This window comes from Rattus norvegicus, chromosome 9 (assembly GCF_021556685.1).
Source record: "Rattus norvegicus strain SHRSP/BbbUtx chromosome 9, alternate assembly SHRSP_T2T, whole genome shotgun sequence".
Taxonomy (NCBI): Eukaryota; Metazoa; Chordata; class Mammalia; order Rodentia; family Muridae; genus Rattus; species Rattus norvegicus.
Window position 1 is genome coordinate 125,762,764 of NC_141542.1, and position 21,786 is coordinate 125,784,549.

At 43.3% G+C, this 21,786-nt stretch overlaps 1 protein-coding gene across 34 annotated transcripts in view; it reads left to right on the forward strand.

Annotated features, from left to right (window-relative positions):
* The window catches only part of Dlgap1 (DLG associated protein 1), an 870,386-nt gene that overhangs the window by 826,077 nt on the left and 22,523 nt on the right, over nucleotides 1-21,786 (forward strand). For all 34 annotated transcript variants that reach the window (XM_087567550.1, XM_087567553.1, XM_087567556.1 and 31 more), the window contains 1 exon segment: nucleotides 11,276-11,697. In XM_087567550.1, coding sequence (XP_087423676.1) covers nucleotides 11,276-11,697 — 422 coding nt within the window.

Here is a 21,786-nt window from a genome sequence, read left to right on the forward strand (position 1 = left end):
CAAAGGATAAGGTGAAGTGGTAACAATGTATAACTGGTACGCTTCAGAGTAATTGAAAAAACAAAAGTCACCTGTGTCTGTGTGTGCCGTATCTCTTCTCTTTACCTTGTTTTAAATAAAGATTGTGTACTATTGAATTATTCAATTAATGCTAAGAAAAGTAGGGGCTGGAGAGATGGCTCAATGGGAAAGAACACTGGCTGCTCTGGCACTTGACCTGGGTTTGATTCCCAGCACCTGTAAGGCAGTTCACAACTGCTGTCCCAAGGGATCTGACACCCGCTTCTGGTCTCTGAGGACATCAGGCACACACACAGTACACATACATGCAGCCAAGTCAGCCATACACGTAATATAATAAAGTGTTTAAAAAAAAAAAAGGACATTACCACATTAAGTTTTCTCTTTGTTATTAAATACTCATGCCAGATAGCTTAGCACTTGGCTGCTAAGCCCGAAGACCTGAGTTCAATCCTTGGGACCTATATGGTATAAAAAGAGAACCGAGGTTCATAAATTGTCCTTTGATGCCCACACCCGTGCTGAATGGACCACATGCACACCCCCACCCCGCACATACACATACAAAGCAAGTAAAAATTTAAAACACTTGCTAGCTTTAATGATTTCAGCACTCTAGAGACGTAGGCTAGAGGATCTCTGTGAGTCTGAGGCCAGTCTACGTAGTGAGGTCAGAGACAGCCAGGAGTTAAAAGACTGTGACTCAAAAAAAAAAAAAAGAAAAGAAAAAAGTTTTCTTTGTTCAGTCGAGGAAACATTATTATTGTTATTGACTTTGTTTTTTCTTCTTTGTCATCGTTTTGGTGGATGTACAGAGTGGCATATCTCCTTAGAACTTTGGTTTGAATTTCTCTAATCAATATTGAGTTATTTTTTTCATATGTCTATTGGGCAATTTCTTTGGAAAGTGTTTATTCAATTCATTTGCCTTTTTATATAAATTGGACTTTCGTTCTTTGGTTGTTCAATATTTAAGAATTCTTTGTATATTCTACACAACAGATCTTTATCAGATCTAAAATATATTTCTCTGTATTTTCCTACAGTCTATAAGCTGGCTTCCCACTCTCTGTGTAGGGATTTTTGAGGCAACAGAGTTTTTAATTTTGAAAAAGTCCAGCACATCCCTTTGTTACTTATATTTTTAGTATCCCACTTAAGAAATCATAACCAAAGAGCTAGAGAAATGGCTTAGAGGTTAAGAGCACTGGCTGCTCTTCTAGAGAGCAGTTTACAACCATTTATCATGGAAGTCCCAGGGAATCTAACACCTTTTTCTGGCTTCCCTGGGCTCCAGGTATAAATGTCATGGAGACAGAACATACATACACATAAAAATAAATTAATTACTTTTTTTTTGAGACAGGCTTCTTGGTGTAGCCTTGGCTATCCTGTAACTCACTCTGTAGACCAGGCTGGCCACAAACTCACAGAGATCCACCTGCTTCTACCTCCAAGTGCTGAGGTTAAAGTCATGTGGCATCACTGCCTGGCTAATTGGTTATTTAACAAAGAAATCATTACCAAACCCAAGATCAATATTTGGCTGCATATATCTATCATAGTCTCAATTTAGCCTTTGATTCATTTTGAGCTAATTTTTTTTATGTGAGTTAAAGTAAAGATGCAAAATTATTCCTTTTCATGAGGCTATCCAGTTAGCTGACATTCACTGATTAATTAATAATTAATTAACTTATTGGAGGTGAGCAGAGAGTAACCTCATTGGTAAAGAGCATTTGCCATTCTTGCAGAGGACGCCAGCACCAGATGGTAGCTTTATCTGTGACTCCAGATCCAGGAGACCTGACATCCTCTTCCAAACATGGTGCACGTACATGTATGCAAGCACTCACATGTACACATAAAAGTGAATATTTTTTTAAGTAAAATAAATAAATTTGTTTGTTTGAGGTGGGGGGACAGGGTCTCAATAAGTAGCCCTGAAACTCACCCTGTACAACAGGGTGGCCTTGAATTCACAGAAATCCACCCAGTTCTGTCTCCTGATTGCTGGGATTAAAGGCATATACCACCACACCGTTTGATTTCTCTTTTATGTTAGCTTGACCTTGTATTCCAGTTTTATCATCTTGGGTTTGATTGGCATTTCTCTATGTGTACTTTCTATCTTAATTCTTGAGAAGGGATATTGCTCTGAGTTGTTTGCCTTTTGAAAGGTGTCCGAATAATACCGTCACTGAGTTAGGAAATAGCTTTTCTGTTTCCACTTTCTATAAGATTCTGTGTAAAACTTACATGTTTCATTACATTTTATTAAAGTCGAGTGTTATATTAAGTATTTAATCTCAGTGAGGGGGCTTCTACCTTGGATAAAAGACAAGACTTTTATATTTATAATAAGCCTTAACAGCACTAGAGCTGGGCAGATATCAACCCTCCAAGCTATAATGTCTACTGCCAACAACCCCAAGCTATGACTTGCCATGTTCTGCCTGGGCCACTCTTAACTTCTATTGGCCAGTCCGCATGGTCTTGTCTTCATGATTCACCTACCCAATGGTTTCTTCTCCGCTTTCCTCTCCTCATGTCCCATCGTGGTCCTCCTCAGACCCCAAGCCCAGGACCTGAAACCTCACCTACCTCTCTTCTGCCCAGCTATAGGCTGTCCTTATCCAGTCAATAGTTTTACAGTAAGGAGCAAGGTACATGGTATCACTTGGTGTGTGTGAGGATTTCCACTTCCCTGGGGCCAGTATTTACCATCAAAATACATAGAAATAGACCAAACCTTAACAGTCAAGAGTATGTATTTATTTTATTACCATTATTTTGAGATACAGTCTCATTATGTAATGGTGGCTGTCCTGCTTTATATTTATAGATCATGCTAATCTTTTTTTTTTCTTTTTCTTTTTTTCGGAGCTGGGGACCGAACCCAGGGCCTTGCGCCTGCTAGGCAAGCACTCTACCACTGAGCTAAATCCCCAACCCCCTGATCATGCTAATCTTAAAGCAATCCTTTTGCCTCAATCACTTAATATTGGGATTTCAGATGGGCACTGCCATGCTTTCTCCCTCCCTCCCTCCCTCCCTCTGTGTGTGTGTGTTTGTGTGTGTGTGTGTGTGTGTGTGTGTGTGTGTGTGTATCCTCTGACACATGAGTAACATGAGTAAAACCTGTAGACTTTAAAAATAAATCAGGTTACACGCTTCCAATATTTTCCCAATGTCCTTAGGAAAAGCACAGAAAAGAGGGGTGAGATCAAAGCAAAACTCGAGGACAGACACTAAATACTGCAGTTCCAGGTCTGAAGCATGCTGATGTGATAGGAGCCCCAGAAGGCCTGAGCAACCCCACCTCTGTGACCTGTTCATTCACAGACCACATGGCCTCTCTCTGTGACCGTTGCTTTATTGGGCTTAGAGTGATTGGGTGGCTGTGCATGGTGAAATAACTCCTTGATAAATCATGTCTGTGGCAGCCCTATGCAAACAGGGTATAATAGAGGCACCATCTTCTCAAGGGAAAAACTTAACAAATGACTACGTTTTTTTTTTTTTCTACTCTTGAATCTGCCATGGGTGAGGTCTGGTCAGTTCCTGAAATGTCCCCCAAGACTTCTTGCTGTACCAATGCAAAAACGTCTGGCTTCTTTTTAATGCCCCTAGAAGCTTCAGAAACTATAGACTTTTACTTTTGTTAGACAGGATCTTACTCTAGTCCTAAACTTGTGAATAATGAGAGACCTTGAACTTGTGAAAGTCATCCTACCTCCAAAGTACTGGGATCACAGCATGAGTCACTGGTCTCTAGAGCCTCCCTAAAGTCTTAGGACAAGGACAAGATGTAGGCAAGTTCTTTGAATCCCCTTCTAGTCTGTTTCCCAATGGAATCTTCATTCCCATCTGAAACATCACAGCATAGACTTCACGTTTCTGTCAACACTAAGGTCTTCTGAATTTTTACCAGAATCAACAGTTTGACTCTTCTTGTAATCTCTAGGCTACAAGTTCCTTTCAAGTTCCTCCTTCAAACTAGTTAGTTTTAAAGACTTAAGAACTACACAGTCAGCTCCTAGTCACACATAGCAGTAACCCCACTTCTGGAACCAATTTTCTGTATGACTTAAGTCTGCTGGCTTTGCTCAAAATATCTTATAGTTGGACTTCAAGTAACAAAGATTTTTGTCTTATGGTTTCAGGAGAATCAGTTCATGACTGCTTGGTCCCATGTGCTTGGGCAGAGCATCACTGTACTGGAAACATGTGATAAAGTTCTTCAACTCGGGCAGACAAGAATCAGAGGAATGAGGAAATAGCAATTACCTTCAGTGGTGTGTCCCAGTGACCAAGCTCCCCTAACCAACTTCCTAGAGTTTTTAGCACTGCCCAATTCCTCCAGCCAGAGGTCATACATCTAGCACATGTACTTTTCAGACCGTGAACCATGTTTCATAGTGAATGCTTTGTGAGTTTAGACATGTGAGCACTGCACTCACTTGAAGGGGAAGCCCGAATCTTTTCCTATATGTTGGTGGAAAAAGAATCGGTAGAGAGACACTTTGATTTGTCAAAAGAAAATTCTCTGCTCTGCTTCACTTCCCGATTATGGAGCTGCTGCTCCTTCTCTACTGTACCTTTCCCATTGTGCTTGATACTTAGACATCAAGAGTTTGCGGACTATAACCAACAACAACAACAACAAAAAAAAAGATATCTTGGCATTAACATGTGCTTTTAGAAATGGATATGGTAGCTGTAATCTCACACAGTGGGATTATGAGTTTAAGGCCAGCTTGGACTATACCATTAGATCCTCCATTAACAAATAAAATCTGCTTGCCAATGATCTGCAAAGTGAAGGACAACACTTTAAACAGCTATAACAAGATCTGCATCTCCTCTCCAGAAATAAAACCTTCAGGGAACAGAATTCTTATGTCTTTGGTATTCTATCCAAATTGCCTCCATTTCTATCAGAATCTCCAGAGGTAACCCAGTTCTGAACGTCAAAGACTTTTCTCCCTCCACGTATCAGAGCTCACAGGCTCAGAGGTGGATGTTGTAGCACATACCTGCAATCCTAGCATTTGGGAAGAGGAGATGGGTGCACCAGGAGTTCAGGATCATCCTGGGCTGCATAGCAAATTCGAGGCCTGCCTGGGACACACATGACCCTGTATGTTTGCTTAGTGGGCAGGTGTACATGTGGTTGTCAGAGGAAAATTTACAGCAATCAGTTGGTTCTCTCCATTGTATGGGTCCCAGGGATTCAAGTTAGGTCATCAGGTAAGCCACCTCGCCAGCCCCAAGACCCTATTTTTCAGAACAAAAGAAAGAGAGCTCACAGCAGGCTCATAACTGGGCTGAACAAGCTCTAGAGAAGCCGCACTGTTCTCTTTGACCGCAATAATGACAGCCACTATAAAGGATCCCTCCTTTGATCACGGGTGACTTCATATTTACACAGGTGTAAATATCTGAACTTTTAGTGATCTCAACTAAATGGGATATTAAAACAAAAAGGAGAGGGAGAGGAAGAGGAAGAGAGGGAGAGAGGGAGAGGAAGAGGGAAGGAGAGGGAGAGAGAGAGAGAGAGAGAGAGAGAGAGAGAGAGAGAGAGAGAGAGAGAGACCTGAGAAACAGCCACTTCAAGTCTAAGGCTACATCCCTGTCATACCCTCCTAGAAATTCTGGGTTCAACACATGCCTTACCATTTCCAGTGTCCACTCTTCTCAAGCTCTTTCCTTTGCCTAACAATGATGTAACCTAATCAGATAGTTCCTAGCAGGAGCACCTGAGTTTTAAAGGCGTGACCTCTAGAGGGTTCAAATTTCAAAAGCCTGAAATTCAGCCTAAATCCATGCTGGCCTCAAATGTATGGCCCTTAGTTCTACAGGAACACTCATGACCCACCCCCTCTCTTTTTCTTTTACTCCTCTCCCCCTGCCTCTCTTCCTTTCTTCTCTTCCTTCTATTTTCCCTGTCTCTATTTCTTCCACTTTGCATGTATATATTTCATTTTAAAGATCATTTAGTTAACAAAAAGAAAAGAGACTAACTATAACTTTCACTTAACCAATGCTGTGTTAAAATGTGTCAGTGAGATTGAAGAAGTTAAAACATAGGTTTTCTAGAGGACCTAGGTTGGTTTCCCAGACCCACTTTCCACTTGGAAGCTCTGACTAGAGAGATTACATTTTTTTAGGTGAGTCTTGACCTCAATCTCCTGCCCCTTTCTATTGTATTTTACTTTGTATAATGAGTTATGTTTGGTTTTTATTGGAAATGGTGCCAGCTCACAAATCACCAAGACAGCTGTGGCACAGGGGAAATAGATTTTTCGGATCCCACAGGAACCTTGACAGGAGCTTGGCGGGGAAAAACTGAAGTTCGGCGGGAAAAACTGAAGGTCCCTAAAGAAGAAAGGACGGCCTAAGATTCACATTCCCAACTTAGCGGTCAGACTTAGTTCTGAAAGACAACTGCTATGGAAACAGAAGGATAAAGAGGGTGACCAGAAGCTGGGGGCTGTGCCATGGAATGAATGAATTAGCCTCCCTAAAATGTCCACTTGGCACTAGTTGAATGCCAGGCAGGTCCAGACAGTAAGCAAATGTCAGCATGGAAGCTCTGTAGGTAAGCACTTGCCTAGCACATGCATAGCCCTGAATAAAAACTCCAGCCTTCACACACGCACGCAGGCACACACACACATACGCACCCACACAGGCACGCACGCACGCACACACGCACGCACACTGAAGATGGCAATGCTTAGTCGTTGCTCAGTTTTGTTTTTCCCACAAGAACCTGTAAGATCATTTGTAACCTGTTCCGTATAGAAACATTGTGGCAACAGTGTAGAAAGTCCTTTCATCAGAAACACCCACTTGTTTCACAGGCACAAGGGCCCCAGCCCTGACTGCTAGTCAGCAGCTTGTCACTCAGTCTTCAGAACACACAGGGCATTGTCCTCCGCACCGGTTGATCCAGTCTCTCATCACTGGCTTTCTGCATCCTAGGCCTGCATACTGGCTGGCCTTGTCCACAAGTGTAACCATTACACACTGTGCCTGCAGGGCATTCAGGAAGAGCATCAAGACTGGGAAGTGTGGGTTTGTGAGCAGAGCAATGAGATCAGGCTCAGCTTTTACGGTTAGCCCTTCACAGAGTTTAATCTTAGTGACCCTTTCCTGTGTCCCTATCAGCAATTTAAAACAATCACAACTTGAACACGCCCTCCACCCACAAGGGACTCCGCACTTGAAAGAGGCAGAGCAGTTTTGTGGTGCAGAACACCCTTTGAAAGCTCTGAGTTTAAGAAAGCCTTTGCTTATGCGACTTAAGGGTAGGAGGTACAGCTCGTGGGGGGGTGCTGCAGTTCAAAGGCACCGCCTTTAATCCCAAACCATTTTCATTTTGCTTAACTTTTATTTCTTTATGGGTGGCTAAACTGCAGACTTCTATTAATCTACTGCCAAGTAATTTTTCTTAAGAAGGTGGATACATTACCGGATCCACAGCCGGGAGACAGCTCTCTGGAATGCTGGTAGGACAGTTTTGTGTGGCTGAAACAGGGGAAAGTAGGCCACTGTTCTCTCTATGGAGCAGATTCCTTCCCTGGCCAGTGTGCTCTGCTGGAACACAAACGGACTAGTATATTTGGAAATTCAATCCCCTGGCAATCAGAGATCTTTGGGGAGAGAAGACTAAATATTTCTGCAGTTGCAATTTCTGTGTTAGTAGAACAGCCAAAATGTCAGCCGTGGTGATGAACACTGTCCAAATCACACACAGGCAGCTGGAGAGAAAGCTCAATGTCAGGAAGTGACATTTAGCATTTAGGGACAAAGTTTAAGTAATAGAGAAACAGCCAAGAAGGGAGTAAGACATTTTTACCAGAATTGTCCTGACTTTCTTGTTAAACCAAAAAGACTTCTGAACATGACTTTCAGACTTGCATACCACATTATGCATAACTCACCTCTCTACCATACACACACACACACACACACACACACACACACACACACACACACACACACACACACACACTTTGGCTCTTTGAAGTATTAACAACTTACATGAGTAACCAGAGCTGATCATGCCAACAGCTTTTGATTTCTTTTCTTTTTCTTTTGTGTGTGTGTGTGTGTGTGTGTGTGTGTGTGTGTGTGTGTGAGAGAGAGAGAGAGAGAGAGAGAGAGAGAGAGAGAATTCTTCTTTTGATTACTTGATTTAACTCGTTCGCATTAAATCCAAGAGTCACCACTCAGACTACACAAATGATCTCAGTCAGACAGGATGGTGTATTGAACACACACATACACAAATACTAATAGATTAGGACCATAGCTCAGAATTGGGGGCCTGAGCCAATGCATTGAATAAACATCTTTCTCTGCCAGCTTATAAAGGAAAAAAAAAATCACAAAGCCCACAGTGAGTTCATACACAGGTGCAGGAAGTGCTGTCCAGTGGTCAGCTCGGACTCAAGCCTTTTAGATGTAATAGTTCATACTGACCTTTAATTTGATGGGTCCTACATAGTAAAGCTTTGTGGAATTTAAGATTAACAAACCTCATACAGAATATAATAGGACATGTGATCAGCATGACCTTGTTCTGAGTAAGTTATTTTTCTGTGTCAATGATTGACAGGCATACTAGAGGGACAGACCTCAACAATGTGACTGCTTCCCCATGTTCTTCATAGCTGTCTATGTTTTGATGGACTGCATAATTAGTTTTAATTGGCTCCCACAGGATAATCCAGGAGAAAGAATTAAGTGGATGTCTGAATATTTAATGTTTAATATTTAATATTAAGCGGATATTTAATGTTGCACAGATTTTGCTTAATGCACAATCCTTTAAAGTTGGCACTGTTGAATAGCAAAGATTAACTGGAAATCAACTGGCAGACCAACTCTCAACGTGCCACAGTGATGAGCTACCTAAGGAAGCTACCATGCCATGCGTATTAGAGTGGCTTCTGTAAAACAAAGCAAAACACCCTAAGGTGCTGGAGACATGGCTCACTGGTTAAGAACACCAGCTGACATTACAGAGGACTCAGGCTTGAATCCCAGCATCCACATGGTGGCTCACAATCATCTGTAACTCCAGTTCTAGGGGATCCGACACCCTCTCCTGGCCTCTGAGGACACCAGGCATGCACATAGTACACATATGTATGTATATACATACATACATAATACATACAAGCAAAACACTCAAACATATAAAATAAATTCTCTTTAAAAAGATATATTTTTAAAAGATGTATTTATTTTATGTATATGAGAACACTGTCACTCTTTTCAAACACACTAGAAGAGGGCACTGCATCCCACTACGGATGGTTGTGAACCACCATGTGGTTGCTGGGAATTGAACTCAGGACCTCTGGAAGAGCAGACAGTGCTCTTAACCACTGAGCCATTTTCCCAGCCCAATTAAGTAATTCTTTTTTAAAAAAAAAAAAAAGTTTGCTGCTTAAGCTTGAGGATTTGAGTTCAAATCCCCAATATCTACATGCCTGCCTGTAACCCCTGCATTTCAAAGGACAGAAACAAGGGCCTCAACTGATCTTTTTAGCCACCAGCTGAGCTCCAGGTTCAGTGGAAGACACTGTCTCAAGAGAATAAAGTAGAGAGTGATGGATGAGGGTACCCAATGTCCTCTGGAACAGCACTTCTTATCTTCCTAACGCTGCAGGCCTTTAATACAGTTCCTTGCACTGTGGTGACCCCCAACCACAAAATTATTTTTGTTGCTGTTTCATTACTGTAATTTTGTCACTGTTATGAATCATATTATAAATATCTGACATGCAGGATAACTGATATGAGACCCCTGTAAAAGGGTCATTTGGCCCCCAAAGGGTCAAACATATAGGTTGAGAACTACTGCTCTAGACTCTTGGGTGCATGCAAAGTTGTGTGCTCTTTTTTTTTTTTTTTTTTTTTTTTGGTTCTTTTTTTCGGAGCTGGGGACCGAACCCAGGGCCTTGCGCTTCCTAGGTAAGCGCTCTGCCACTGAGCTAAATCCCCAGCCCCAAGTTGTGTGCTCTTAAACATCACACATGCACACACGCACACACATACACACACACACACACACACACAAGAACAAGAGGTATTGATGGAGTATAGTGAAATTGGTATTAGAACCCATCACAACCCTCTCACAGTCCCCCTCCTCACCTTTGTTATAGGCTCAAGCAAGAGACTCACAGTGCTATTGGGTCAAAAACCATTGTTCCCAGACTGTATGGTGGTATGTGCCCTTGATCCCAACACTCAGGAGGCAGAAGCAAGCAGATCTCTGTGAGGTAGAGCCAGCCTGGTTACAAAGAGTTTCAGGACAGATAGGCACAGATAGGGCTACACAGAGAAACCCTGTTTCAAAACAAACAAACAAAACCCAGAGGAGGAGGACAACGATGACGATGATGATAAATAAAATTGTTCTCATTAATATATTCATATAAAAATGCCCAAGCAGGCAGATCTCTGAGTTTGAGATTAGCCTGGTCTATGGAGCTAGCTCCAGGATAGCCAAAGCTACAGGAAAGAAGGAAGGAAGGAAGGAAGGAAGGAAGGAAGGAAGGAAGGAAGGAAGGAAGGGAGGGAGGGAGGGAGGGAGGGAGGGAGGGAGGGAGGGAGGGAGGGAGGGAGGAAAGAGTGAGAGAAATGTCTAATCTGAACTTGTTAATAAGCTGTATTTTAAGAGTAATTGTGGAAAAACAGACCAAAGGCAAATGGGAAGACTGTCTAGACTCTAGAACTCTTAAGTTGATCTTTATCCCAAAGCAAACAGTTTTAATTTTAAGGGAAACCTAACAAGTATTTAGCAAACTTCTTTCCCTAAGAGGGCATCCCTGGGAAATGCAAGAATTACAATCGTCCTGGTCAAGCCTAGGCTGCTTTTATCTCCCTATGTGCAAAAAAAGCAATGAAACCCTTTGCTTCTCTAGTAGCTGTTTCCAAAGCCACCCCTGATCTGGGGAAGAAATCATACACTGGACATCACAGTGACTTCTGAAGTTCTATGTTTTGTTCCTCTCACACCCTACATATGTTTTATTATTTCATATTTAACTAAGATTTCTATCCATGGAAAAACACCATATTCACTTCAGCGATCACCCCAACTGTTTCTCCAGACACCCAGATGGGAAAGATGGGGCAAAGCCATGTCACAACCTCCAAAAGAAACAGGGTGTAGTTAGGCTTCAAAAAAATACCCTGAAACTAAATCTCACTTTCCTTCTCTTCTAAGCTTCCGCAGGTTCACTCGGTCCAACAGTGTAACGACTGCAGTACAGGCTGACCTGGACTTCCATGATAATCTGGAAAATTCTCTGGAGTCTATAGAGGACAATTCGTGTCCCGGCCCAATGGCCAGACAGTTCTCGCGAGATGCCAGCACCTCTACCGTCAGTATCCAGGGTTCAGGAAACCACTACCATGCCTGTGCAGCCGACGATGACTTTGACACGGATTTTGACCCCTCTATCCTGCCTCCTCCGGACCCCTGGATTGACTCTATCACAGAAGACCCTCTGGAGGCCGTTCAAAGGTCCGTGTGCCACCGGGACGGCCACTGGTTCCTGAAGCTTCTCCAGGCAGAGCGAGACCGCATGGAAGGGTGGTGCAAGCAAATGGAGAGAGAAGAGAGGGAAAACAACCTCCCAGAAGACAGTAAGTAATGCCTCTACTCGTGTCTGTGACTGTGCTCTGGTCCCTGCTGGTTTGGGCTTGTGCGTTTTCCCGTTTTTGTTCCCGGCCCAACTTGTGGGACCTTGTTTCGCCCTCCAGACCTGAACTTGTGGAAGAGCTGGGCAATTCCTGCTGAAAGACCCAAAGTGTCTAGACTGCACAAAAAAAGGAGAAAGGCACTGAGCAGAAGTCATATCCTGTAGCTCTAATCTAAGATCTATAGCTTCCTCTCCTTCTCTGAAACACACACAATACCAGTGTGGCAGTGGTCTCATTGTCTCCTGGATCCTCGGTTCCCCAAGATTAAAAATAAAAATAAATCTGTTTTTAAGGCCTATTTTAGTCATGGTTACTATTGCTGTGATGAAATACTGTGACCAAAAGCAAGCTGGGGAGAAAAGGGTTTATTTGGTAGCACTGTTCATCACTAAAGGAAGCCAGGACAAGAACTCAAACAGGGCAGGAACCTGGAGGCAGGAGCTGATGCAGAGGCCATGGGGGGTACTGTTAACTGGCTTGCTCCCCATGGCTTGCTCAGCCTGCCTTCTTTTTTTTTTTTTTTTGGTTCTTTTTTTCGGAGCTGGGGACCGAACCCAGAGCCTTGAGCTTCCTAAGCAAGCGCTCTACCACTGAGCTAAATCCCCAACCCTCAGCCTGCCTTCTTAAAGAACCTAGGACTACCAGCCCAGGGATGGCACCACCCACAATGGGTGGTGCCCTCCCCATCAATCATGAATTAAGAAAATATAGGCTGGCTTTCCTACACCTTTATCTTATAGAGGCATTTTCTTAATTGAGGTTCCCTCCTTTCAGAGGACCTTAACTTGTATCATTTTAACATAAAACTATCCAGTACAAGGTTCAGGGATGTCTTAGTTTCTTTTCTGTTACTGTGATAAAATAACCTGATAAAAACCACTTAAGAGAAAAAGGGTTTATTTCAGCTCACAAACCACCATTTCAGGGGAAAGTCACCCAGCAGGCATAGGAAACAGCTGGCCTCATTATGTCCTACCCATCCAAAGAAAAGAACAATGAATATATATACATATTAGTGTTCAGCTTGCTCCCAGCCTAGGGAGTATTGCCACCCACAGTGGACACAGAGGTCTTTCCACCTCAAGATACATAATTAAGATAATCTCCCAAATATAGGTTCATCTTCCAGTTGATTCTAAATTCTGTCAGATTGAAAATTAACACTAATACCCTTCGTGTGTGTGTGTGTGTGTGTGTGTGTGTGTACATATACATATGTGTGTGTCCATATTGGGCAATTATAATCTTTACAGTTTTCTTAGTCTTAGTAACATACAATATTAAAATAACAATAATGTATAGGCCAGTAGAATCACTGATCATTGCATTTTTCAGCCTGTTTTGTTTCGAGACAGGGTCTTATATAATGAAGGCTATTCTGGAGCTCAGTACCAAATATGACTTTGAATTTCTTCCTATTTCTGAGATTGTAGGTGTGTGTCAGCCTATCGAGCTATGGTAGTATAGGCATGCATCACCAGGTATGGCCAGCCGACCACTTTTTTTTTTTTTTTCCTTTTTTGAGACAGTGTCTCACTGTATGGCCTTGGTTGGCCTGGAATTTGTTATGTAGACCAGGCTGTCCTCAAGTTTACAGTGATCCACCTGCCTCTGACTCCTCGGTGCTAGGATTAAAGGTTCTGTGCCACCATGCATGGCTAGCTGACCACTTTTCTTTATGACATGTTTTTTAAATTTTTATTTATACTAGTGTTTTGCTTGTATGTATGCCATGTGTACTACGTGCATCTGGTGTCCACAGAGGTCAGAAAGGGCATCAATCAGATCCCCAGGAACTGGAGTTAAGAATGGTTAATAACCTCCATACAGGTACTGGGACTAAAGGCAGGTAATCCACAAAAGCACTAAGTGCATTTAGCTGCTGAGCCCTCCTCTAGTCCCCAGCTGGCCACTGTCTGATGGGTTGAAACTAAACTGCTACTCACCAGTCTACTGACACATTCAGTTGAGTTACTATTCCCTATGTACAAAGTATCCTTTAGGGTAAACTTAAAGCTATGTGGGATGCAGCCTCAGGCTAAACTAAATCCAACTGCACTTTATCTGTAATCAGCAGTATGGCAGCCCAGGCCTGTAATCCCAGCATAGGAAGGTGGAGGTTGGAGAATCAATCCTCAACTACATAGTGAGTTCAAGGCCAGCCTGGTCTACAAGAAACTCTGCTTCAGTGTACACAAACATAAAAGTTGCTAAGGGAGAAAAAAATCACTAGACCACCTTAGGTTGGAGTCACATTTATCAGAATTCTGAAAGTGGGATTAGGTTTTTGGTTGGTGTGTATTTTGACCTCTTTTGCTTCTTGCCCTCTGAAAGAGTAACTTGGTTTTGTTTTGCTTTTCCTGAAGCTGCTGTTATTTTAAGATAGGGTCCTTTATATCCCAAGCTAGCCTCTAACTGGCTGCAGCAGAGAAGGACTTGAACTCTGGATCCTTCTACGAATTTTCCAAATGAGTGTGAGCTCACTTTTGCAGTTCAGAAGATGAACCAGGTTCTAACCACGCTAAGCCAGCACCCTACCAACTGGGCTAGATCCCATCCATCCCTGGTGACAGTTTTTGAACCAAAGAAATTTAGGCATAAAGGCTGCTTCCTTTTTGTGTGTGGGAACCATCTAGAAGAAAACTGTGGTCTTTATGTTCATTTCTTTTTTTTTTTTTGGTTCTTTTTTTTCGGAGCTGGGGACTGAACCCAGGGCCTTGTGCTTCCTAGGTAAGCGCTAAATCCCCAGTCCCTTTATGTTCATTTCTTAAATAACTACTTTGATGGTGAACAAATCCTGAACACACAAAAAATAGTGATTTTTTTTCCTGTAATGGAGCACCCATCAACACCAGCTGGTCTTATTTTCTTAGTGTTACTTCTGCTGTAGTCCTTTAAAGAGAATCCAGGCACAAAAGATACTTTGTACATAGGGAATAGTAACTTAACTAGATGTATCATCTTTATGTAGCTCTTGAAGATGAAAACATTAATTAAGCATAACCAGATGTTGCCATTCCTAATAAAATTGACCATTTATTTTTCTTTGGGAAGGAAAACAGACAGGGTCTTGCTCTGGCTAGCCCCTAACTACTGGGCCCCCAAGTGATCCCTTTGCCTCAGCTTTCTGAGCATCTGAGTGACAGATACATAATTCCATACCCAGCGCACTTTTTAAGAACTTATTTTTATTTCATGTGCCTGAGTGTTTTTCCTGAATGTGTGCATGACCAAAGATGTGCACACCTGTGCGCAGTGCTGGAAGAGACCAGAAGAGGGCCCCAGCTCTTCTGGAATTGGTGTTACAGACAGTTGTAAGTGGCCATGTGAGTCTGGGACACAAACCCAGGTCTTCTGGAAGAGCAGCCAATGCTTTTGACCACTAAACCATCTTGCCAGTTCCCACAATAATTTCTTAAAAATTAGATGACCTGAATTCAGGTCTCAGTACCCATACCAGGCTGTCACAATTGCTTACAACTCCAGTCCCAGGAGAATCTGAAACCCCAAACTCTTCAGCCAGTTGCGCTCACGTGCGCCCTACCCACACAGAAAGGCTTGTATATGCATAATTAAAAATAAAAATGAGTCTTTAAAAACATATTGGATCGGGGTTGGGGATTTAGCTCAGTGGTAGAGCAAAAGGCCCTGGGTTCGGTCCCCAGCTCCGAAAAACGGAAAAGGAAAAAACATATTGGATCCATGCTGGGTTCTGGTGGTGTATATCTTTGATCAGCTCTTGGGAACTACATGCAGGTATGGTGTGATCTCTGTGAGTTCAAAGCCAGCCTGGTCTACAAAGAGAATTCCAGCCAAGACCCCACATCAAATTTCAGGCCAGCTAAAACCTAGTGAGATCTTCCCTCTCAAAAGCAAAAAACAAAAAAGAAAAGGAAGAACAGAGGGGTGGAGGGAGTGAGGAAAGAAGAAAGGAAAAGAAAACCCACAAGGCCTCCACCCAACACAAAGAAAGTAACATACATATTTATACATACATATTTATACCTACACATACATGCATGGAAAAACAGTGAAAAAAGAATCTGTGAATTTGAAGGAGAGCTGGGAGGGCTGCATGGGAGAGTTTGGAAAGAGAAAAGGAAGGGAGAAATGTAGCTAAAATGCACTCTCAAAAATAACCGGAGTTGGGGATTTAGCTCAGTGGTAGAGCACTTGCCTAGCAAGCACAAGGCCCTGGGTTCGGTCCCCAGCTCCGAAAAAAAGAACCAAAAAATAAATAAATAAATAAATAATAACCAAGAGGGGTTGGGGATTTAGCTCAGTGGTAGAGCACTTGCCTAGCAAACGCAAGGCCTTGGGTTCGGTCCCCAGCTCCGAAAAAAAAAGAAAAAAAAATAACCAAGAAAGAAAAACAAAGGGAAAGAAAGAAGGACAGAAGGGAAGACTGAAACTCTAGGTCATTTTGAAGTCGTGACCCTGGAAGACACCTCAGGCACTTACTCTTCCAAGCTCAGTCAGTCGTTAGGGTGAGCTGGGTGTAGCTGCCACCCAGGATTTCCAGATGCCTTGGTACCCTCAGGAACCTCAGGCACTTCCAGCCTCACCTTACCCTAGTAGTCCGTGCTCCCGTTTTCAGATGGGAGGAAAGTTTTGTGAAGTTGGAAGTTATTCTTATTTGGGTTTTTGGTTTGTTTGAACCAGACTTTTGAACCAGCTGTCCTGGAGCTCACTCTGTAGGCCAGTATGCCCTTGAACTCAGAGATCACCTACTTCTACCTGCTGGGTGCTGGGATTAAAAGCGTGGCCAGCATTCCCAGCAAGAAGTGATTTTTGCCTTATTCTCCCTTACGTATCCAGCCTCTCTGCTGCACAGCATGGCACCGTTAAGTGTACACGTAAACCTTTAAAATATTTAATCTTATGAAACTTTAAAAAAAGTCCTTTATTTACTTTATGTGTGTGGGCGTTTTGTCTGCACGTATGTCTGGGTTGCATGGGCATGCCTGGTGCCCTCAGAGACCAGAAGAGGGGCTGGAATCCCCTGGAACTGGAATTACACAAGTTGTGAGCCACCATGTGGGTGCTGGGAATCAGAGCTAGAGCAGCCAGTGCTCTTAACCACTTAAGCCATGTCTGTAGGCCCCAGCCTTTTAATTTAGCAATATCTTTCTTCCTAGTTGGGTAAAAAGCACTTAGCAAATAATACCTGAGTCTGGTCAGGCTGCTATAACCAAGGACCCCAGATCGGGAGTCTAAGGTGAAGAGGCACCGATGGGGTACACCTTTTGCTTCCAGCACAGGACCTTCCTGAAGCATTCTCAGAAGTAGAAGTCATGCAAGTCCCCCAGGCCTCATTTAGAAGACCATTCATTCTATTCATGAGAGCTCCAACCCCATGACTTGATTCCCTCCCACCTTTTTAGACAGGGTTTCTCTGTGTGGCTGTGAAGTCCTAGAACTCTGTAGACTAGGCTGATCTTGAACTCGGAGATCTTCATGACTCTGTCTCTTAAGAGCTGGGACTAAAGATGTTTGCCACCCTGCCTGGCTGCTTCTGATCTTTTCTAGACACCCACCTCAGTAAAGAGTTCCAACGGAATTTTGAAAAGACATTAACATCCAGACCACAGCAAGTAACTAGCAGTTATTGTTGAAAGAAAAAAGCTTGAAGGATCCTCCCCTTGTGTGATATGGCCTCCTCTGATTAGAGGACAGGTTTGGCATGGGGGTGTGAACACCAGGTGGGTAGTCTATGCAAGCCCTGTCCAGCTTCTAAATACAATTCATCACAGAAGCACTTGGAATATGCCCCAAGTCACGCTTTAATCTGCCGAGATCTCCAATTTCTGATGTTGGCTAGTAATTCCAAAGACAGAATAACGTTGCCAGTTTTACATGAAGCATATCCAAGTTAGTGGGAATCCAGCCCTCTATGGTAAGAAGCCCCGGGAGAATCCACTGTGCACACACACACACACACACCCAAGAGAGGACCGGAGATTTTGACAGGTGCCATTTTCTTTGCCCTCCAAACAGCTCTCTGGCAGTATCTTGTCTAAGGTCACAAACAGAAGTGTCTGATAGAACAGACACAACACAAATAACATTTGACAAGATACTGATGCTGTGTGTTGCTTGGCAAGACCCTCAGGAAAGCTCACCACACTTATTTGCCCCTGGCTCCTTGGCAACTCTCCTTCTGTTCTGATGACTGGCGCAGACTGAAGTTAACAGAGGGCTTTCTCTGTGTCCTGAACTCTCGAATTTACCCTTCCTTTCTTCTCCCCACCCCCACCCCACTCTTTCTCCTTCCTTCTTTTCTTTCAAAGAAGAGCAGTAAGGAAAAACCATTAACACCACTTTGCAGGGAAGAGCTAATTTTTTTTTCTAAAGACTCACTTTATTTATATGAGTACAATGTAGCTATCTTTAGCCACAGCAGAAGAGGGCATCAGATCCCATTACAGATGGTAATGAGCCACCGTGTGGTTGCTGGGAATTGAACTCAGGACCTTCGGAAGAGCAGTCAGTGCTCTTAACCGCTAAGCCATCTGTCCAGCCCCCAGGGCAGAACTAAGTTTTAAGTAACCAACTCTTGTTTGTTTTAATCCAGACATACCAAAAGAAAAAAAAATCAAGTCAAGCAGCCACCAGATCACCTGATGTGTTCTTTGCCTCCTATGCAAAAGAGACATCTATCTCTTCAGGGATCAGGGTTAAGTGTCTTTTGGAGTCCGAACCCCCATGCTTAGTTAAGTTATACATTTAAACAAAAAGAGGAAAAGATGGCTGTTTAACAAAAATTTCCCAGGAGACCTGGTATCCATAGACTCATGGACAGATACATGGTGAAGAAGAGGGAAATTCCTTCTCTTCAAGTATGCCTGAACATACTTGCTTAATTTAATTTCCCTTTGGAGGCCAAGGATTATCCCAACCTTTTGTTTGCTTCTTAGAGTTTTTCTTTTTTTCGGAGCTGGGGACCGAACCCAGGGCCTTGTGCTTGCTAGGCAAGTGCTCTACCGCTGAGCTAAATCCCCAACCCTTCTTAGAGTTTTTTAATGAATAAAACTCTAATGAGTTGGGGTTAGGAAAGTGTTAGGTTCAAGTTAGGGTTAGAGTTAAGATTAGTCATTGGGCGAGGGTTGTGATTAGAGTTACAGTCTGGATTAAAATTAGGGTTTAGGTTAGGGTTTGGGGTTTTTTGTTTTTTTTTTCTTTGTTTGCCTGTGAAAGTAGTCAAGTAGTCTCTGTGTCTCCCAGGCTGTCCTGGAACTCACTCAGTAGAGCATGCTGGCCTTGAACTCAGAGATCTGCCTGCTTCTGCCTCCTGAGTGCTGGGATTAAAGGCATGCACTATCACCAACCCACTATATTAGATTTTAAATACAGTTAGGGGTAAGGTAGGAATTGGGTTCAGAGTTATCCCAGTTTTTAAATATTTCAAATGTTTGATGCATGGACTTAGTGAAATCCATTGTACACTTAAAAACTGTGGTGTGTGTGTTGGGTGACATAGCTCACCCTTAAAAGTGATGGCTTTAGCACTTAAAGGTGCTTGTCATGCAGCCTGACAATCTAAGTTCATATCCCAGAACCCACTTCCTCTAGATGACCTCTGCCCCACACAGGTGTGTTTGGGGTGTAGGTAAGTGGCTGGCAGCTTGCCTCAAATGTAGAAGGCTTTAGAATCAATTTCTAAGAACACACACACATACCTGAATGAAAGGCTGCAGTCCCTGAAGCTGTCATGATGTCCGTAAGAATGTAAGATATTTCATTACATACCTTTCTGAGTCCAAAACAGAGTGAAGGAGAGGGGGAAAGGAGGGGTGAGGAGAGAGCGAGAGGGAAAGAGAGCCCTGGTTAGGAACCTGTTTGCCTGTTTGCTGGGTCAATACTTGAAGCAAAGCTGAGATTGGGGGGCGGGTGCTGTTAGGGTCATCTGTATCAGAGAAGGAATGATCTATTTCATTTTAAAATCATATTCCCACTTATCAATTAATGGAACTCTGATAGCTCCTCCCTGGGATACAGGTTTTAACATTCTCGGACTGGACAACTCTCTCCAGTTTACCTGGAGCCCTAGGAAAACAGAAAACAACCCAGCCAGCTTTGGAAGAGTAAAACCATGAGTTCTGTGGGTATGTGGAGCTTTTATTCCCCCCACCCCACCCCCCGCCACCCCCCACGCAACCCCCGATACAAAGCAAAGCAGAACAAAGACTTTGGTTCTCAGTTTAGGCCTTCAACCCTCCCAGTGCATAGTGGTTTGGGGCCAGATGAGAGAATAATGGAAGTCTGCAGTGGGCAAGGCTTTCCTTCAAGCCAAGGCAGCTGACAGAATGCTTGTCTCCCTAGCACTTGAAGGAAAGTGATACCAGCTCTCCTCAGACAATGAGGCCCTTGTGTGAAACAGCTGTCCCGGGGAGATGGCTCAGTGCTGTTTGACAGTGGCTCACACGTTACACAGATACGTCTGGGATTATCTAACAGGGAGAGAACCAACCAGATGGAACTGAGCCCTTCTCACTAGGAATGCAGTCTCCGGCTGCGGGGGAAACACAGGCTCGGGTTTCTCTGGCTCGAGGATAAAGTACCGGTTTGTTGTGCTTGGTAATCTATCTTTGCCTCCTGAATTGTGGACAGCTTCTACATGGAACTTTCAGGCTTTATCTGGAAGAGGCCTATAAATGGCATGTGCAGGAGGCAGGCTGATTCCACTTTAACTTCACCTGGCAAGAGCGTCCAGGGGAGAGCTAGATAGCATCCCCACACAAGGCTCATGATTTTGAACCGGGAACTGGAGGCTGGTGATGAAACCCTAAGTAAGCTTTGCCTGCTTTTAGGTTCAGTTACGGAAGCAGTGCATGGCTGCTACTGTGACCAGCTATGGGTGCCATCACCAGGGTTCTGTCCAGAGCTGCCTCTACCACAGCTACACTCTGTGAGCCCTGCTACCCATTGGCCTGAGTGCAAGCCTTAAATAGGGAGCCACAGGTGCATCTTGGCAAAGGGTGTGAATTCTAGTTAACACACACACTCACTCTCTCTCTCTCTCTCTCTCTCTCTCTCTCTCTCTCTCTCTCTCTCTCTCTCTCTAGATGACAATTTCATAGCCCAAATTGGTTTTAAAAATACATAGGCTGGGTCTGGAGAGATGGCTCAGCAGATAAGAGCATGTACCGCTCTTGTACCTAAAATTTAATTCCTAACACCCACTTTGAGCAGCTCACAGCCTTCTGTAACTCTCTGTCCAGGGAATCAAACACCTTTGACCTCTGAGGAAACCTACACAGGTGTGCAGAGACCTCTACACAAACACAAACACATTCACAGAAGCATAAACTATAAAGAAAGAAACATGGCATAAAACTCACGTGCCCCTTCTTCAGGTTCAATTCATTTGCTTTAAGGACTCTTGGAACTCAGGGGAATACATTTACCAGTTCATTACAAAGGCTGTTCAATTATCAATTTAGTAAGGCCTAAGGCCAGTGCTTGCCTCTCAGACAAGATAACTTCAAAGTCGAGAACTCACAAAAAAAAAAAAAAAATGGCAGGCGTTTTGGTGCATTATAATCCTTATGCTAGCAGGGTAGAAACCGGAAGCTTGCTGGCAAGCATCTGTCCTAACTGGCTGAGCTCTTAGCCAGTGAAAGACACTGGGTCAAAATCAAGATGGATAGCATCTGAGATGGACTCCACACATATGAACATGAACATACACACACACACACACACACACACACACACACACACACCTTTTTTTATTTTTTTATTTTTGGTTTTTCAACACAGGATTTTTCTGTGTAGCCCTGGCTGTCCTGGAACTGGCTCTGTAGACCAGGCTAGCCTCAAACTCACAGAACATCTGCCTGCCTCTGCCTCCCGAGTGCTGATATTAAAGGCAATCGCCACCACTGCCCATCAAACACTCATTTTTAAAAAAGATTTTTGTTTTATATGTATGAACGTTTGCCTGCATGTCTGTGTTTTGTTTTGTCTGAGACAGGGCCTTGCTTTTTAGCTCTGGCTGGCCTGAAATTCTGTATGTAGACCAGGTTAGCC